Consider the following 15,545-nt stretch of genomic DNA (forward strand, 5'->3'; position numbering starts at 1 on the left):
AGCCACCCCAGCCCTCGGGCCGGAGGACGACAGGACGGCCGCGGCTTCCCTCGAGCCGCCGCTCCGGGGCGCCCGGGTGCCTGGCCGGGAGGAAACGGTTAAAGGAGGGGACGCCGGGGCTGGCGCTGCGTCCGCCTGCCGCGCGGAGAGTGAAGAGGTTTGCTAGCCGAGCTATAAAAAGGCCTCGCAGTGTTCAGCCCGAGTCGGCTGGAAGCCCGCCAGGGTTACCATGGCGATGAGGAATTATTACTTACTGCCAGGGCCGGGAGAGAAAGCTTGTACTTTTGGCTTGCACACAAGAGGGGTGGACTTATGTAATTCCCTGTGTTTATAGGCCCGAGTGCGAGCGAGCACCGCGGAGGCCGCGTCTGGGTGGTGGCGGCCTGCGGTGGGCTCTGGCAGCCCCGCAGGTTGTCCCCGGCGGGCCTCGGCCTGCCGCGCTTTCGGGGGGCCGCTGGGCCGGAAGCTGGGGGGGACCGGCCTGGCCGCCGCTCCCGCAGCACCTCCCGAGCCCGGGAGCCCAAGTCTCGCGGGAAGGGAGCGGCCTCCGTGCGTGCTGTGCGGCGCCGCCGGCCGGGCAGGATGGGCCGGGCGCGGGGCGCAGGGGGCGCCCCCCGGGCCATCAGGCCGCGCCGCGGGTGCCAGCTGTCCTGAGCGCCGCCCCTCCCTTTGTGTGCACAGTTCGTCAAGTTGTCTGCGGCCGAGGCCCGCGAGGGCCGCGCGTGTGCTCGGTAAGAGAAGTTGCTGGGCTCGGGGCGGGCAGGGGCGCTGCGGCCCGGTCCCCGGCCTGGGGTAGGTGGCCGCAGGCTGGGGGCCGCGGCCGGTGGGGTGTGGGCGGGGGACGCCATGTGGGGGCCCCTGCAGTTCCCTACACAGAGCCCCCATCCTGTCCCGGACGTGGTGGCCCCGGGCCAGGTTGGGGCCCCGCGGACGCGGGCCGGCCGGCCGGACACTCTCTGGGCAGGGTGGCCGTGCGGCAGGCCCCACGCTCGCAGGACAATGGCCGGGGCGTCTCGTCTTATCAGACAAAGTTGCTGAAGTCCGGAAGGAGCGCGGGTGGGGGCGCGGGGCTGCCCTACGGGATTCGTCATGTGGTGTCCCCAGCCGGGCCGGGCCGGGCCCGGGTAGGTCACGCCTGGGAGGCCAGGTGCGGCCCTGCGACCCGGCCCAGCGCCCGGCTCCCCACCGAGGTGGCTCTTGGCTCCGTGCCTCCGTCTGGTTTAAAATCAGTGCCACTGGCCCAGGCTTGCCCGGGGCCTTGGCGGGGGAGCCGGAGCAGCACTGGAAAGTTGGCGGAGCTCCCCGCGCTCACAAGGAGCCCTCAGTTGCGAGCCGGGGATGAGGGAGGGACTTGTCCAGAGGCCTGGGTGCGCCAGGTGGGCGGGCTGGCGGCAGCAAGGGGACCTGGACAGTGCCTGGCCTGGCAGGGGTGGGGCAGGGCTTCCCGAAGGGCAGGCCCTGTGCTGCGGTTCTGTTGAACCCTGGTTCTGTCCCTTGCCTCAGTTTCCCTGTCTGTGAAGTGGGGCAGGGGTGAGGGCCACACATCATGGCGTAGTGGATGGAAAAGGAGTCGTAGGTTTGGGGTGGGCTTAGGCAGACTGACTGGCTGTGTACCCTTTTCTTGCCCAGGCCTGCAGCTTCCTGTTTCAACCTCAGTTTTCCCATCTGGCAAATGGGCAGGGTGTTTTCCCCGCACCACAGGTTGTGTGGCTGAGGGAGCTAATGAACCAGGCCTGGAGGTACACGGTAGGCGCTATCAGCACCCATGGGGGCCAGGTTTGTTCTGATGCACACTGCCCGGCCTGCAGTGGAACTGTTGTGGTCAGGCCTGCAGCATGGCCTGGGCGGACCCTCGCTGCCCATTAGCATTTGGCCTGCAGGTTCGGCCTGGGAACCAAGAGGAGCCCGGGCTGGGGGTCCTGGGAAAGACTCCAGGTTGGGTTTGCGTGAGTTCTGGCCTGGTCTGTCTCCCTGTGTTCTTCCCGCAGGGGGCTCCCCGTGCCCCAGGCTTGTCTTCGTGGGGTGCTGCCTTGGGGGCAGGGCCGCCCTCTTGCCGAGGTGGCAGCTGTCCTGGGCTCGTAAAGGACACCGGATGCTGGTTGGTGGCTGGCCCAGGGCTCCTCTCTCAGGCCAGCAGGAGCCAGCGGGGGTTCCCCGATGTCCTGGCCACTGTGCCAGCTGCCCGCTGCCCGCCTGTCCTTGGGAACGGCTCCTGAATGGCTGAGTGTGGCCCAGGCCTTGGTGTCCCTGGGGGTGGGGTGGGGCTGTGTGCTGCCCCCACCCTGCCCCAGGGCTGTAGTGCCTCGATTTCCCTGCCTGCTGAGGACATGGAGCAGACTTGGACACAGGGCGCATGTGGTCACCAGGGTCTGCACGTGTTACGAATAAATATGTGTGCGTGTGCACACTCGTGCACACGCACATGCGGTCTGAGCAGGGCTGGGGCCGCGGGTGTCCCTTTCCTGGACCTGACGCTGACACTGAACTGCAGTTACGGAGGGAGGGTGGAGGGGCACGGGGCCTCAGGCTGTCACTGTGTTGTTTCTTACAGCTGCTTATAGCTACAGTTACCTCAAAATAAAATGCTCTAAAAGCAGAGGCCTGGCTGCAGGGTCCAGCCGCGTGCTCCAGGGAGGGCAGGCAGGTGGCGGAGGGTGCTGTGCAGCCCCACTTTCGGAGGGGGCACCAGGCTGAGCGCTCTGGTCACGGGCTGGACGGCAGGCCGTGGAGTTCCACGTGCTTGCCGAGCCACGGTCCTGTCCTCGTTGCACACCTGTGCCCTGGGCTCACACCTCTCCCCCTCCAATACCCCTGGGCCAGTGCTTGTGCCAGTGGGAGACCCTGGGGCTCCCTTGTGAGGTCCAGAGGGAGTTTGCCTTGTGGTGTGGAGAGCGGGAGGCTTGTGTCGCCCGTCTTGGGTCTGGGCCTTGCTGGGCAGAGCCTGGCTGGTGTGGGTTGGGCATCCAGGCTTCTCGTGGCTCTTCTTTGGGACACCACACCCTGCCTCAGGACCCTTGCACTTGCTGTTGCTCCTCTTGGTTCCACCCCAGGCCTCTGCCCAAGTGCTGCTTCCTGGGAGAGCAGCATTGCTGTTCCTTGGCCCCTTGCCTGACACAGATCGAGACTGTCGATTACCACTCTGTCCCCTTCCTGTCCTCTGCTTGAGTCCCAAGCGCCCTGGTCTGGCAGCTTCTGAACAGCTGGCATGAGATGTGGGCAAACTGTGTGCCCGGCAGGGGCTCCCTGTGCCCCCCTTGAGGGGCGGTCGGGTCCCACCGCGAGGACAGAGCCCTGACCCTGTCGCTTCCACAGGGCGTGAGCCTTCTGTTTAGGATGGCCGTTTCGACACCGTCCGACCCTGGAACCCAGGCCTTGGACACGACCCCTGTGCCCAGGACGCTGCCAGGCCCCGCGGTGCCTCCTGCACGCTGCTGATGGCGCTGGGCGGGGCTGTGCGGCCGTGTGGCTTTGTGGCTCCACTGCGCCCTGAGTGCGGCTGCCCCTTGTGCTGAGGCGGGCAGAGGACCAGTGGCAGCGGCGTGGCCGGGCCCTTAGCACCCTGTGCCCGTGGATCGCTTCCCAGGCTGACGGGCCCGCTCGGTCCGGTCTGAGCCCAGAGGTGATGTCCACACCCTCCCGAGGCCGGGCTGAAGGCAGAGCTGCCCCTCCTTCTGCACCATTTGCATGACAATGAGCCCTTTGTCCCCGGCCTGCCCCTTCCCGACCCAGCTCCGTTCCCACTGTGACTTCATAATGGGCCCTCTGTGGCCCTGGCTGGGTGGGCGGCTGTGTGGGCCGGGCTGCGGCTGGCAGAACTGAGAGGTGATGGTGGCCATGCCGTGGGTCAGACGGGGCCTCTGGGGTCAAGTGTGGCCTCCTGGACAGCCCACGTGACACAGGCACTCACTGAAGCCCAAGCCGGCTCCTGCCCCTTGGTGTTCCGGGTCCCCTTCCCGCTGCTGGGCCTGTGACGCGGGTGAGTCACCGGCAGGCTGGCCTCTCCTGGAGGCGCGGGCGTGAGAATCCCGGCTTCTTGTCACCCAGAGGAGGCCCGGTGCCCAGCAGCTACTAGACTGCGGGGACCGCTTGGTGAGCGGGTTCCAACGCGGCCCACGGGCCCAGCTGGCCGGCGCGCGTGCCCCCATCCTGGGGACTGCCTGGGCGCCGCGCCAGCGGGGAGTGAGCGCTCAGAGGTGCCACCGAGCCAGCCTGGGCTGTGGGTGCGCGTGTGGCTGAGTGGCGGCCTCCGAAGACAGGGGTGCGCGTCCTCGGCCCGCGGGTGGGTCTGGAGAAAGCATCTTCACTGAGGGGCTGGAGAGGAGCCCGCCCGTGCCCGTGGGCCCTGCCCGAGTCCCATGGTCTGTACCCCTAGGAAGGACAAGTGGAGACAGGAGACCCGGTGAAGTCGGAGATGGGAACGATGTTGCCACAAGCCGGGGAGCCTGGGGCCACCAGAAGTGAGGGAGGCGGGGAGGATCCGGAGCCGTGGGCGGAGCCCGGCCCTGCCCCGCTGTCGCCCTTGCTGTCACACACTTCCGGCCTCTGGAGCCCAGAGAATAAATTGCTGTTGTCTGAAGCCACCTGCTGAGTGGTCATTTTCAGGGCAGCCCTGGGAGGCGGATGTGGCCTGTGACCCCGGCCTCTGGAGGTGGGGAGCGGCCTGGGAAGGGCTCGCGCGGTGCTCCAAGGTCCCGGGAGGGTGTCTGGTGACCCCAGGGCCCCCTGCGTGCCCTGTCGGGGGACCCAGGCCTCCCAGAGGAGGTGTTGCTCAAGCTGTGCCTCTCTGGTCCTGTCTTCTCCTCACACACCCTCTTCTGCCAGGTCACAAAGGGGAAACTGAGATCCAGAGAAGGTCGGTTCCCCGGCAGAGGCCGCACAGCTCCGCCAGGGCAGAGATGGGCTGAGGGGAAGTTGCCGCCCTGCCAGGGCTGGGGTCAGCGCCTGATGCTGGACCCTCGGCGTCCTCCCCTGTCCCTCTGGGCCTGGCTGGGCGATTGCAGCGGGGGTTGTGGAGACGCCCTAGCTTGCCTCCAGCAGCCTGCGGTTCCTGTGAGCAAGGCCTGACCTCGGCCTGGTGGGAAGTCGGGGTCTTCCGCGCCTCAGTACAGGCGAGCGCCTGGCACAGGCATGGTGTGGACGCCGGGGCGGGTTTGCTCCCACAAGTCCCTCAGCTCTCTGAGCCTCCGTCGCCCCACAGGATATTCGCTGGTCACGTGGATGATGCCCACGGGTGCTGGGCCAGCGGTGGGCGTGGTGGTGGCGTAGGCATGGGCTGCCTCGGGCCTGCTCTCCTGGAGGCAGGACTCGGGAAAACCAGGTTTGCAGGGCTGCTCCTACCTGGGGAAGAGCCCTGCCCTCCGGGCTGAGCCGGGCAGCCAGGGCCCTGGGGGGCACGTTGCGAGAGGCTGCCCGTCCCTCTGCGTACAGCCCAGGTACCTGAGGCCTGGCAGGGCGGGGAGACACGGCCCCCTGCCTCTGCCACAGGCAGTGCCCCCGGCGGGCGGCGGGCTTGCACAGCACACGTGCCTTGCAGCCGGGCAGCAGTTGTCTCCTCCAGGAGCGCGGGATCGGGATGTTCCTCCAGAGGCCCAGACAGCTCCGGTTACTGCGTGGGGCCACGGGCGGGGTGTGCAGGCCTTTTGGGGTGACCCAGATCCCGGCCAGCCGTGTTCCCGTTAGAGTCACCGTCATGCCAGACTGGCACCCAAGGTGCCCACCCTCCCCAGGACGAGGGGCCACACTACCCTGCCCAGGCTGCTACCCAGCCTCTCCCGCCCGGCTCGGGCCTGCCGCAGAGCCCTGTGCTGGCCCTTTACCGCCAGGAGGGGTGAGATACGGCTCCAGCGGCCCCAAGCAGCTTAGCAGTGGAGTGCTGGGGGAGGCTGCTTTCCCAGGTCTTGTTTTTCCTGCATTGAGCACAAAGGTTCCCTCTTGATGGCTTCAGGCATGGTTGGCTCCAGGTGCTCCTGGGGCATAGCTGCAGCTCAGCTCCCCATGGGAGGGAAGCTTCTTCCCAGTGTTCTGGCCTAAACCACGGGTGGTGTTCCATCCGCCCAGCTTGGGAATTGCTTCCCTACCCAGACCAGCCACTGCAGCCAGTGTGGTTTGGACTGGGGACGATGGCCAGACCTCGGGGCCAAGGTCAGCCTCCTGCAGATACCGTGGCTGGGGATGTGGGAGGGGGAGGGAGATCAGGGTGTCAGGCGGGCAAAGTAGCAGCTGTCACCCTGTCTAGGGGTCCCTGTGCAGCCCTGCCCTACACGGCCGCCTGGCCCCATTCCATGGGGGTGCAAGGTGTTGCAGATGTGCCCCCTCCCGCCCTGTGCTGGCCTGGCCCTCGAGGTGGCTTCTGGAGGCCACTTGTCCTAGGCCGAGGTCTGGCAACCCCCTCGGGGTGGGGCTTGTGTTCTGCATTTTTCAGAAACGCAGAAGTCTCCAAATTGGACTTTCTGGCTTTGCCTGAGGCTCGCAGCCTGCAGGGTCCGGCCACGTTCCTGCCCCAGGCTGCCGACTGCCCTGTGCTGCAGGCCTCATCCTTTCTCCCCAGGATCCATGTGCGCATCCTGCCTGGGGCCTGGACTCCAGGAGGAGCCTGATCTTACTGTGTTTTGTACCCTGTCCTCTTGGAGACTTTGGTCTGGCCCCTCTGCTCCGATCCAGGCCCAGGGGGATTTCTAACCCGGCTGCCCCCCTGGAGCCCTGCAGCCTGTTTACTGCCCGGCTCCGGGGCCATCTGATGGTGGATCCTCTGTCAGCTGTTTATCCATCTGCGATACGATGCGTTGGGGCCCTGGTCCGGCCTCTCCAAGGCAGGTCCTCCCCCTTGCCCCGGGGTCTGGTCTGGGTGGCTGCTGGGTCCCTGGCTGGGTGGGAGGGTCTGGCCTGGGGCTGGGAGGGTCCGGCCTCGGGTGTGTGGGGCCGGGGCCCCCTTGGGGTGGGTGTCGCTACAGCAGGTGGCTATTCTTAGCCACAGAAACATTTGTCCTGGTTCACATGTGCTTGGTGTCCCCCGGAGAGCTGCCCCGGAATACGCGGGTTGACCCTGTAAATTCCTCGGAAAGCCGGCCCAGGGCCGTGGGGAGGGCCCACTTCCGGCAGCTGCGTGGCGAGTGCAGATCGCGCCTGGGAACGGGCCGGACAGCGGCTCTGGTGCTCCTCCGCTCTGCTGTGGGCCTGTGGGAATGAAGCTGCAGGGCCCGAGCCTGCAGGCAGGGGACTGCGTAGGAAGGCTACCCTGAGGCCCTGGTCCTTAGAGTGCTGGGGGAAGGTCAGGTCTGGCGCCCTTGGCAACACCACCCCCAGGGTGGGCCAGCTCCGGCATTTGGAGCCATCACTGAGGTGGCGATCAGGGAAGCCTCCCAGAGGCAGGTGCGTGCGCACGTGTGTGGCTTCGTGATAATGTAAACGTGCATGACGTGAAATTTACTCTCAACATCTTAAATTTTGCAAGCTTTTTTCCAGTGTGCTGGGGTTTGAACGTGGGGACTTTGCACTAAGGTGCATCCTCAACCCCTTTTTAAAAATTGTAAGTTTTTTTTTTTTTTTTTCTTTTTGAGACAGGGTCTCACTATGCAGTTCAGGCTGGTCTTGAGCTTACTTTGTAGCCCGGGCTGGCCTCGAACTTGCAACATCCTCCTGCCTCAGCCTCCCGAGTACTGGGATTACAGGTGTGCGCCACCACATCTGGCTCATAAAAGTTTTTTTTTTTTTTTTTTTTAAATGTATTTTGGCTCATAAAATTGTAAAAATTTTGAGGCAGGGTCTTGCTCAGTCGCCCAGACTAGGCTCAAACTTATGGTCCTCCTGCCTCAGCCTCTCAGAGTGCTGCGATCACAGGTGTGTGCCACCATCCCTGGCTGAATTGACAGTTTAGTAGTATCAAATATGTTCGTATGACCATGCGAGTGTTCTTCAGAAGTCTTTGTTTTGCAAAAGTGAATCTCTGTTATATTCACAAACCTCTGTTCCCCTCCCGCCAGCCCTGGGCACCCACCATTCTAATTTGTTTTTCTTTTTCTTTTTTGTGACACTGGGACTTGAACTTGGGGCTTTGCATGTGCCAAGGAAGAGCTCTACCACTGAGTGACATCCTCAGCCCCACTGATGTTTTGTTCTGAAACAGGATTTTGCTAAGTCGCCCAGGCTAGGTTGGAACTTGGGATCCTGCTGCCTCGGCCTCCTGAGTCTCTGGGATTACAGCTGTGGGCCTTGTGCCCACATGCCATTCTCCTTTCTCTGCATGAGTTCAGTGGCCCCCCCACCTCCCGTAAGTGAGACCCCACAGCGTTTGTCCCCCTGGGTCACTCAGCGCGAAGCCGGGGCCTGTTTCCTCCTTGGCTGTTGGTTCCTTCCGGTGCAGACATTGGAATGGGGAAAAGCCCAGGTCCTGGCCGCATCCCCACCTCCCTGCCCCACATCCCGAGGCCGCACATCTGGCCGGCGCCCCCTCCCTGCGGCCCTGCTCTCTGCGGAGCGGGGCGCCTTGCCTGTTGGCAGCCAGATGGAGGAGCAGGGCTAACGGCAAGCACAGCCCTGGGAAGAGCAGCCCCTGTCTGCAGGGCCCGCGCCTGGCCCTGGGGCGAGCCAGAGCCCATCACTCTCACTTCCTTTTAAAATTAAATGGAAGGAGAGGCGCAGGAGGAAGTGATTCCAGCCGACCCGGGCGGCCAGGGAGCGGGAGCTGGCCGCGGCCCAGCGCACACAGATGCGCAGATTAAATTGAGACCAGAGCCGCTCCAGGCGGGTGGGGCCGGCACCTCCCTTGTGCTGGGTGGAGGCGGGCCAGGGCCAGCCAGCCTGGCTGTGTGGCCCTGGGCCAGGGCGGCGTCTCCGCGCCTCGGGTGCCAGTCTGTGGAACGGGCTACTGTTTTCGGTGCCGAGAATCAGGGCCACGCTGACGTCCCTTGTGTCTCAGGCGGGCCGGGGACCCAGGACGCAGAGTGAGGAGCTGAGTGAGCATCCAGCCGCAGCCGGAGGACAGGGAGGTCCGCCCCGGCCCTTCCCAGGCTGGCAGGTGGTGTAGGCGCTGGGGTCTGGCACCGGCCTGCTGTCCCCAGGAAAGAGGCGGAGGCCGCAGCGTTGGGGGTCTCAGGAGCCGCGGGCGTCGTTGCTCCAGGGACACGTGCTGGAGGTTCGGGGACCCAGTGCCTGTCCCTCGCGTGGTAGTGATGGTGCCGCTTCGTTGTTTTAACAGCGAGAGTGCCGTCACTCAGCCCCTCCCCCGCTGGCCAGCAGTGGGCCTGGGCCTGGCCCCAGTCCCGGTCCTGCTCCTCCTCCAAAGCTCCTCCAGGGGCCGGGAGCTGTGGGGCTCTTGCTGCAGATCCTTGAGCTCAGTACTTGCACCGTTAGAGGCCTTACCCAGGGCAGAAACATTTCTGCCCCCTGGAGTCACACTGCGTGACTCTTGCGCCCGATTTCTTGAGCGCAGTGATCTGCTTTGGGGTTCCTCTCACGCTCCGTGCGGTGGCTGAGCAGTATCCCACAGTGCCCTGAGCGTGGGGTGCCGTGCGCTGTGGACGTGCGTGCCCGCTGCTGCGGTCCTGCCGCAGTTCAGTCCCCAGGGCGCACACCCGGGAGTGCAGGTCACACTTGGAGGCTGCGGTTCCCGAGCCTACGTGTATGCGTGCTGAGTGTGTGACACCAGCTCTGAGAGGACCGATGTCAGGGTCTCCTCCGAACCCCACAGGCTGGGGCTGGGCTGGGCAGTAGCTGTGTCGGCGTGGGCGGCTGTGAGGGCAGCGGCGCCCCTCTGTGTGCTCCTGGAGCTGGATGTGTAGGGGCCGGAGGATGAGGTGTCTTTGGCCCGGGGGTGCAGTTGAAGCAGTGGGAGCAGAAACATCCCAGAAAATGGAACAGTTAGTGATGTCCATCCACCCACCCATCTGCCATCCACCCATTCACCTCCTCCCCGCTTTCATCCATCGCTCCCATCCATCTATCCATCACCCACCCATTGTCCATCACCCATCCACCCACCCATCCATCCTCCCTCCCCGTCCATCCATCCATTTACCCACCCGCCCCTTGTCCGCCGTCCGTCCTCCCTGCAGCTGTCCATTCTTGCCCTTGTCTCTCAGCCACTCGTCCTCTCCGCTCCTCAGCCGTCGTCCCCACGGAGGACCTGGCAGTGTGGTCAGTGTTGACAGACGCGTGCTGGCCCTGGCCTGGGTCCTGGTGAGCAGGAGCCTGCCGTGACTCTGCCCTGTAGCTTGGGCTCTGATGCCCGCACAGTAGGAGGGGCCTGAGCTGGAGCAGAGCCCCGGCGGTTGGGGGGCTTTGTTTTCCTGGTCCCACGGTGAGCATGGGCAGGTCGCGATCCTACGGCTGTGCCCCTTGGTTTCTGAGCCTGGTGACCCACGTCCTCGTGGGGGAGCTAGCGCAGGCCGGGCTGGGGCTCCTCCTCGGGGACCAGTGGCTTCCTGCGGGTGGCATCCATCCTGGACCGGCTCGAGTGAGTGGTGGATGCAGTTCCCCGGGGCCCTGGTCACTGTTGTTAGGGTCCAGAGCCCTCTCACCCACGCCCCACGCCCTGAGGCTGCGCCCACTGTTCTTGGCATGACACAGCCGAGGGGACCTTTCATTGTAGAGACGGTGGTGTAACCGTGGCGGTGGCCCCGATGCAGGAGGCTACCCGTGGGCCCCGTGGACTGTACGCCCATCCCTCCCAGAGGCCACCTGAGCCCACGCAACCCTGTGCCCTGGGCTCCTGCCGGCTGCTCTGGCCACTCGCTGCCTTCCGTCTGTGTCCCCCCACCCCGCGTCTCAAGTCTTTGTGTGGCCGCCGCCACCTGGAGCCCTCCTCCGGGGCTGCTTGCTCCTCCCCTGCCCCCGGTGACATGGGTGACTTTCCGTGAGCTCACTGCAGCCGCTGCACCCCGTTTCTGGACCGTTGTCTCGGGTCTGTTTTCCCACTGCACTGCCACCTTCTGCCGCCCTGAAGCCGCTCCTTTGCGCCTGCTGGGAGGCCCGTCCCCGAGCGTGGGGGCTTGGGCGCTGTTACCTGCTCTGTGTGCCCAGCGTGGGTCGCACAGCGCGTGCTTCTAACCGGGGATGGCAGAGCGGGAGGCCACCAGCGTGAGGGGCAGGGCCTCTCCGGGGTTAGGTCCCCCGAGGGCTGGGCTCTGGAATGGCCTAGGGGTGGCCTTCAAACACCTGGCCTGATCCCCCATTTTTACAGCCCTCCGGAAAGCCAAGGGAGGCGTGGCCAGCCGGTGCACGCAGGCGGTACGTGTCCCTGCGCCCGCTCGGCCGGGCTGCCCCGGGGGATTTGTCCTGTAAATATGTGCCGGGCGCTTCCTGCCGACCAGGCTCTGGGGATGCGGAGTGCGCAGCGTGGGTGTGGACGCAGCACCTGCCCGGGGAGCAGGCCCTGCTGTGCTTCTGTTGCCCGAGAACCGGCTGGGTCTGCCCAAGTTCGCAGACATCCTCAGTTAAGATGGGGCCCCTGGGCTGGCGGCGGCCCTGCACCTGGTAGGACCCACCTGAGGAGAGGAGAGGATGCGGAGGAGGCAGCCGTGTGACAGCCGTGTGGCAGCACAGGCAGGGACTGGAGCAGTGCGGCTCTGTGCCGGGAGCGAGGTCTTCTGGTGGCCGCGGAAGCTGGCAGAGGCAGGAGGAGTCCTGGACCCACAGGGGTAGCCCTGCCACTACCCTGCTGCGGGATCGCTTCCGGGTCGGCTCCTGTGTGGTCCTGCCGTCTCCTCGGGGACCAGCTGGCGTGCTGCACTCTGGTGACGTCTGCTCTCCAGGGGCGCGGCGGGTGTGGAATGCTCTCTGCCCTTGGGTGCTGCGTCCGCGGGGACCAGGGCCAGCGTGTCCCCCCGGGGGCCCTGTGCACGTCAGGGAGCCAGTGGCGCTGACTGCTGACTCCTTCCTTCCCCGGTGGCCGCTGTCTGGTTTGTGATTCTGGGCCGCGCTGCCGCAGGCCCGTGTCAGCGCCCCTCAGCTCCCTGGGCGTTTCTCGAGGGGCAGCGCAGCCCACATCATCCCCACGGCGGGTACCTCAGCTCCCGGGGGCTCTGTCCAGGTCTGAGCCTGGCTGCCGGCCGTCGGGGAATCTGTGGAATGCGCCCCTCGGATGCCAGAGAGGCAGCGCCCCACCTCAGCGACCCCACAGCGCCCGAACCTGGGGCTGTGGCTTGTGTGTGCTCGAAGGCCGGGCCAGGCGTGGGTGTCCTGTCCACCTGGGCTCTGCACGTTCATTGAACGCCGGCGGTTTACCAGGGGCGAGCAGGCCCCGAAGGCCCGACGTGCACCTGAGGGAGCCTGGCCTGGGGCTGCAGCGTCCCCTGCGGCCAGTGCTTCCCGAGGCTGCAGCCGGCTCCTCCCCAGCCTTCATGCTATCTGTCCACTTCCCCTTCTGCATTCCCGCTGCCAGATCCAGCCAGGGCCAAGCCTGGCTTGGGTGTTTGCAGTAGCCACCCTGTCTCCATGGTTTACTCTTGCTCCCTGCAGGCCCTGCTGTGAAACACTCTGACCCTTAAGCACCTTCTGTGGCTCCCCATTGCCCCCAGCACAGAGCCCATCCCTAGCCTGGCCGGGCGCTCGAGTGCCCCCCCACCCCCGCCCAGCTCCGTGGTCTCCCTCGGGCTCTTGCTCAGGCTGCGCCCCTCCCCCCAGCACTCTGTCCCTCCCCATTTCCCTGGCTCTCCCGTCTGTGTTCCGGAACTTGTTCCTGATATTCCTCTTTCCCTGTCCTCCTCTTTGTGTGGTCACTGGTGCTAAGTCCCCAGCACCTAGCACTGAGCCGCCTGTGGTGGGGACAGCAGCCTGTCTGTCAGAGAGGCCCACCACCTCGTCCTGACCCCAGGGCAGCCAGGCCCTTGGAGAGGTCACCGGGGCCCCCCGGGGTGCCTGGTGCCGTCTGGCACTGTCTTTGAGGGAACCCGGCCGGGTTTCCCCTTGTCCCACAGGCCCTCCCCACGCCCCACGCCGGTGTGGCGTCCGTGCTGGCCGCTGCTCCCTGCTTCTGCCTGGGGCAGTGCGACCCTGTCCCTGGCTGGCAGCGCCCCCACAGGTGCTGCTGCCCGCCCTCGGGGCCCTTGTGTGTGTCTCTGCGACGCTTGGAGTCCCGGCTTCTTTCTCCAGGATGTGTGCCTCCGTGTGGAATTGCTGCTGACCCTACGGTAATTAGTTCTAGGTTCAAATTGTTGAGGAGCTGCCCGACTGCTTCCCTTAAAGCTTGAGGTCGTCAGGTCTGGAGGTCGGGTTTGCTCAGCTCCTGGTGAGGAGCCGTGGGATCACTGGAACCCCCAGCTTTGGGGTCACCCTGCATGTGGGGACACTGCCTGGGGCTGGTGGGGTGGCCTTCGGAAGGCACGGCTGGGTCCAGGCCTTTGTGACAGGAGGCGCAGGATGTGGCTGAGGACCCCCCAGGGGTGGCATCTCCGTGGTAAGCCTGAGACATGGGGACACTAGCACCCCACGCGCCGAAGGTCAGGCTGACAGTCTCGCGGGGTGTGACCTGCCCGAGGCCGCGTGGCTTAGGCATGGCGAGGGGGAGCTCCGTCCCACGCTTGCACAGCTGCGCGTGCGTCCTGCTGCTGTGGCGGGGTGGGCAGCGTGTCTGCTGTGGCTCTGGAGTGCTCTGTGGTCAGCGTTCGAAGTGTCACCTGCTGGGCGACACCTGCTTCCCCTGTATACCTTGGTGGCGAGGGTGGGCCATGGAGGGAGTGCCCCATGCGCCATCGGGCCTTGGCTGGCCGCTGCCAGCGTCTACCCTGCCATCCTCCCACGCGCCTCGCTCCAACTCCAGGCTTCCTTTCTCCAGCTCCTAGTCCCGCAAGTCATACCTCGTCTCTGTGTCTCCCAGCTGAGTCTACGACTGACCCTCATTGGCTGCGATTCTGTCACATGCACACCCTTCAGCCAATCGCTAGCACTGGGAATGCAGGGATCTGATTGGCCAGGCCTCGGTCCCTGGACCAATCCTGGAGCTCGGGGCGCAAAGTCAGGACCATGCAGGTCACAGGTGGGGAGGGAGTGGGGTGCAGTCAGGGCCCTGGACGGGTGTCTTGTTGGCAAGGGTCCTGTTGCTTCTCTGTGGCTGTGGTGATCCTGATTTTTCTCCCAGCATTCCTCTACCTTGGACTGCCACGGGACAGGTCACCAGGGTGCCTATGACTTTCGGGGGCTCCAGGGCGGGACAGGGGTGGTCAGGATGGTTGCAGTGAACTGGGCATCTGTTCCCATCCCCTCCTTGTCCCGACCACTTGTAATGTAGCCCCAGCCCCCCTCGCATGGCTGCCTCCAGACACTGGGCCCTGTGACGCTCGGGTGTGTGGGGGGAGAGGGGTTTGTACGCGGAGGGACCTGGTGTACAGGTCTGGGTTGGGGAGCCTGTTGTGAGTCCTGGTTCTGGGGCAGCAGAGAAAGGGAGGGAGAGGGGCCCGTGGGCATGGCCAGGTCTGCAGGCGAAGGGGCATCATCGGGCCCCCTTGACTTCTGCCAAGCTCTTTCTCCGCCCTCGGTGTCCCCTGACCCCCGTGCCTCTCGGTAACCCTTACGTCATCTTGTCCTGCGTCACAGCCTGGTGGGCCGGGGAGGCCCCAGTGGCCGGGCTGTGTCCGGGTCACGCTCTGACCTGTGGCCTGCCCGAGCTGACCTGGCCACCACCACCAGTCACTCGTGTGCGTCTCCCCTTCTGCTGGCCTCCGGGCCGGCAGCTGTGAGCTGCCACTGCCAGGAACTTTTGGAGAACTTTGCCCTGGAGCCTTGGAAAGTCCCAGAGGCTGGGAGAGAGGGTGCCCTGCCCGGTGAGGTGGTGGCAGTGGGGACGGGGACGGAGCCTCAGCGCTTGGGTCCCGGTGTCTTCTGAGGGGCCAGCTGTGCCCTGACCAGACTCTGTGGCTCTGTGGACCCATCCCTGAGGCTCTGTGGCTGTTCCTGGTTCCCTGTGCCAGTGGTGAGGGCCCGGGGCAGGGGATCTTGTGTCTTACCTCCTGCTTTCTCTCCGCAGATGCCTGTGACGGGCGGCCCCTGAGCGGATGACAGGGCCCCCCTGCTGACCCTTGTGCTGACCAAGAGCGTGGCTCGGGCCCAGAGCCTGCCCAGACCCCTGCTGCCATGTCGGGATCCACGCAGCCTGTGGCACAGACCTGGAGGGCCACTGAGCCCCGCTACCCGCCCCATGGCATCTCCTACCCGGTGCAGATTGCCCGGCCCCACACGGTAAGGCGCGCCTGTGTGCCTGGCGCCAACTCTGGACTTTCCTGCCCCCGTCCCTTCCCCGGGCCAGCCTGGTGTGGCCATGGCAAGGGATGCTTGGCGGGTGACTTCCTGGATCCTGGGCATTTGGTAAAATTCCTGCGTCCCATTTTAAAACTGGGAAGGTGGGCCAGGGATATAGCTCAGGGGCATAAGTGCCTGCCTGGCAAGCGTAAGGTCCTGAGTTCTATTCCTGGCACCAAAAACAAAAAAAACCCCCAAAAATCTAAAATACATTAAAACTGGGAAGGTGCGCAGGGTGTTGGTGTTGCATACCTGTAATCAATCACAGCTACTCTGGAGGCTGAGGCAGGAGGGTGGCAAGCGGGAGCCTGGGCGGC

At 65.3% G+C, this 15,545-nt stretch overlaps 1 protein-coding gene across 9 annotated transcripts in view; it reads left to right on the forward strand.

Moving 5' to 3' along the window:
- The first annotated feature begins 324 nt into the window (after positions 1-324).
- Ncor2 (nuclear receptor corepressor 2) overlaps positions 325-15,545 on the forward strand; it is a 104,367-nt gene continuing 89,146 nt past the window's right edge. For all 9 annotated transcript variants that reach the window (XM_013503630.1, XM_013503633.1, XM_013503634.1 and 6 more), the window contains exons 1-2: positions 325-731; positions 14,957-15,168. In XM_013503630.1, coding sequence (XP_013359084.1) covers positions 15,064-15,168 — 105 coding nt within the window. In that variant the 5' untranslated portion in view covers positions 325-731; positions 14,957-15,063. The remainder of the gene's footprint in view (positions 732-14,956; positions 15,169-15,545) is intronic.

The sequence above is a fragment of the Chinchilla lanigera genome, unplaced genomic scaffold, assembly GCF_000276665.1.
Source record: "Chinchilla lanigera isolate Chin_1 unplaced genomic scaffold, ChiLan1.0 scaffold00081, whole genome shotgun sequence".
Classification (NCBI taxonomy): domain Eukaryota; kingdom Metazoa; phylum Chordata; class Mammalia; order Rodentia; family Chinchillidae; genus Chinchilla; species Chinchilla lanigera.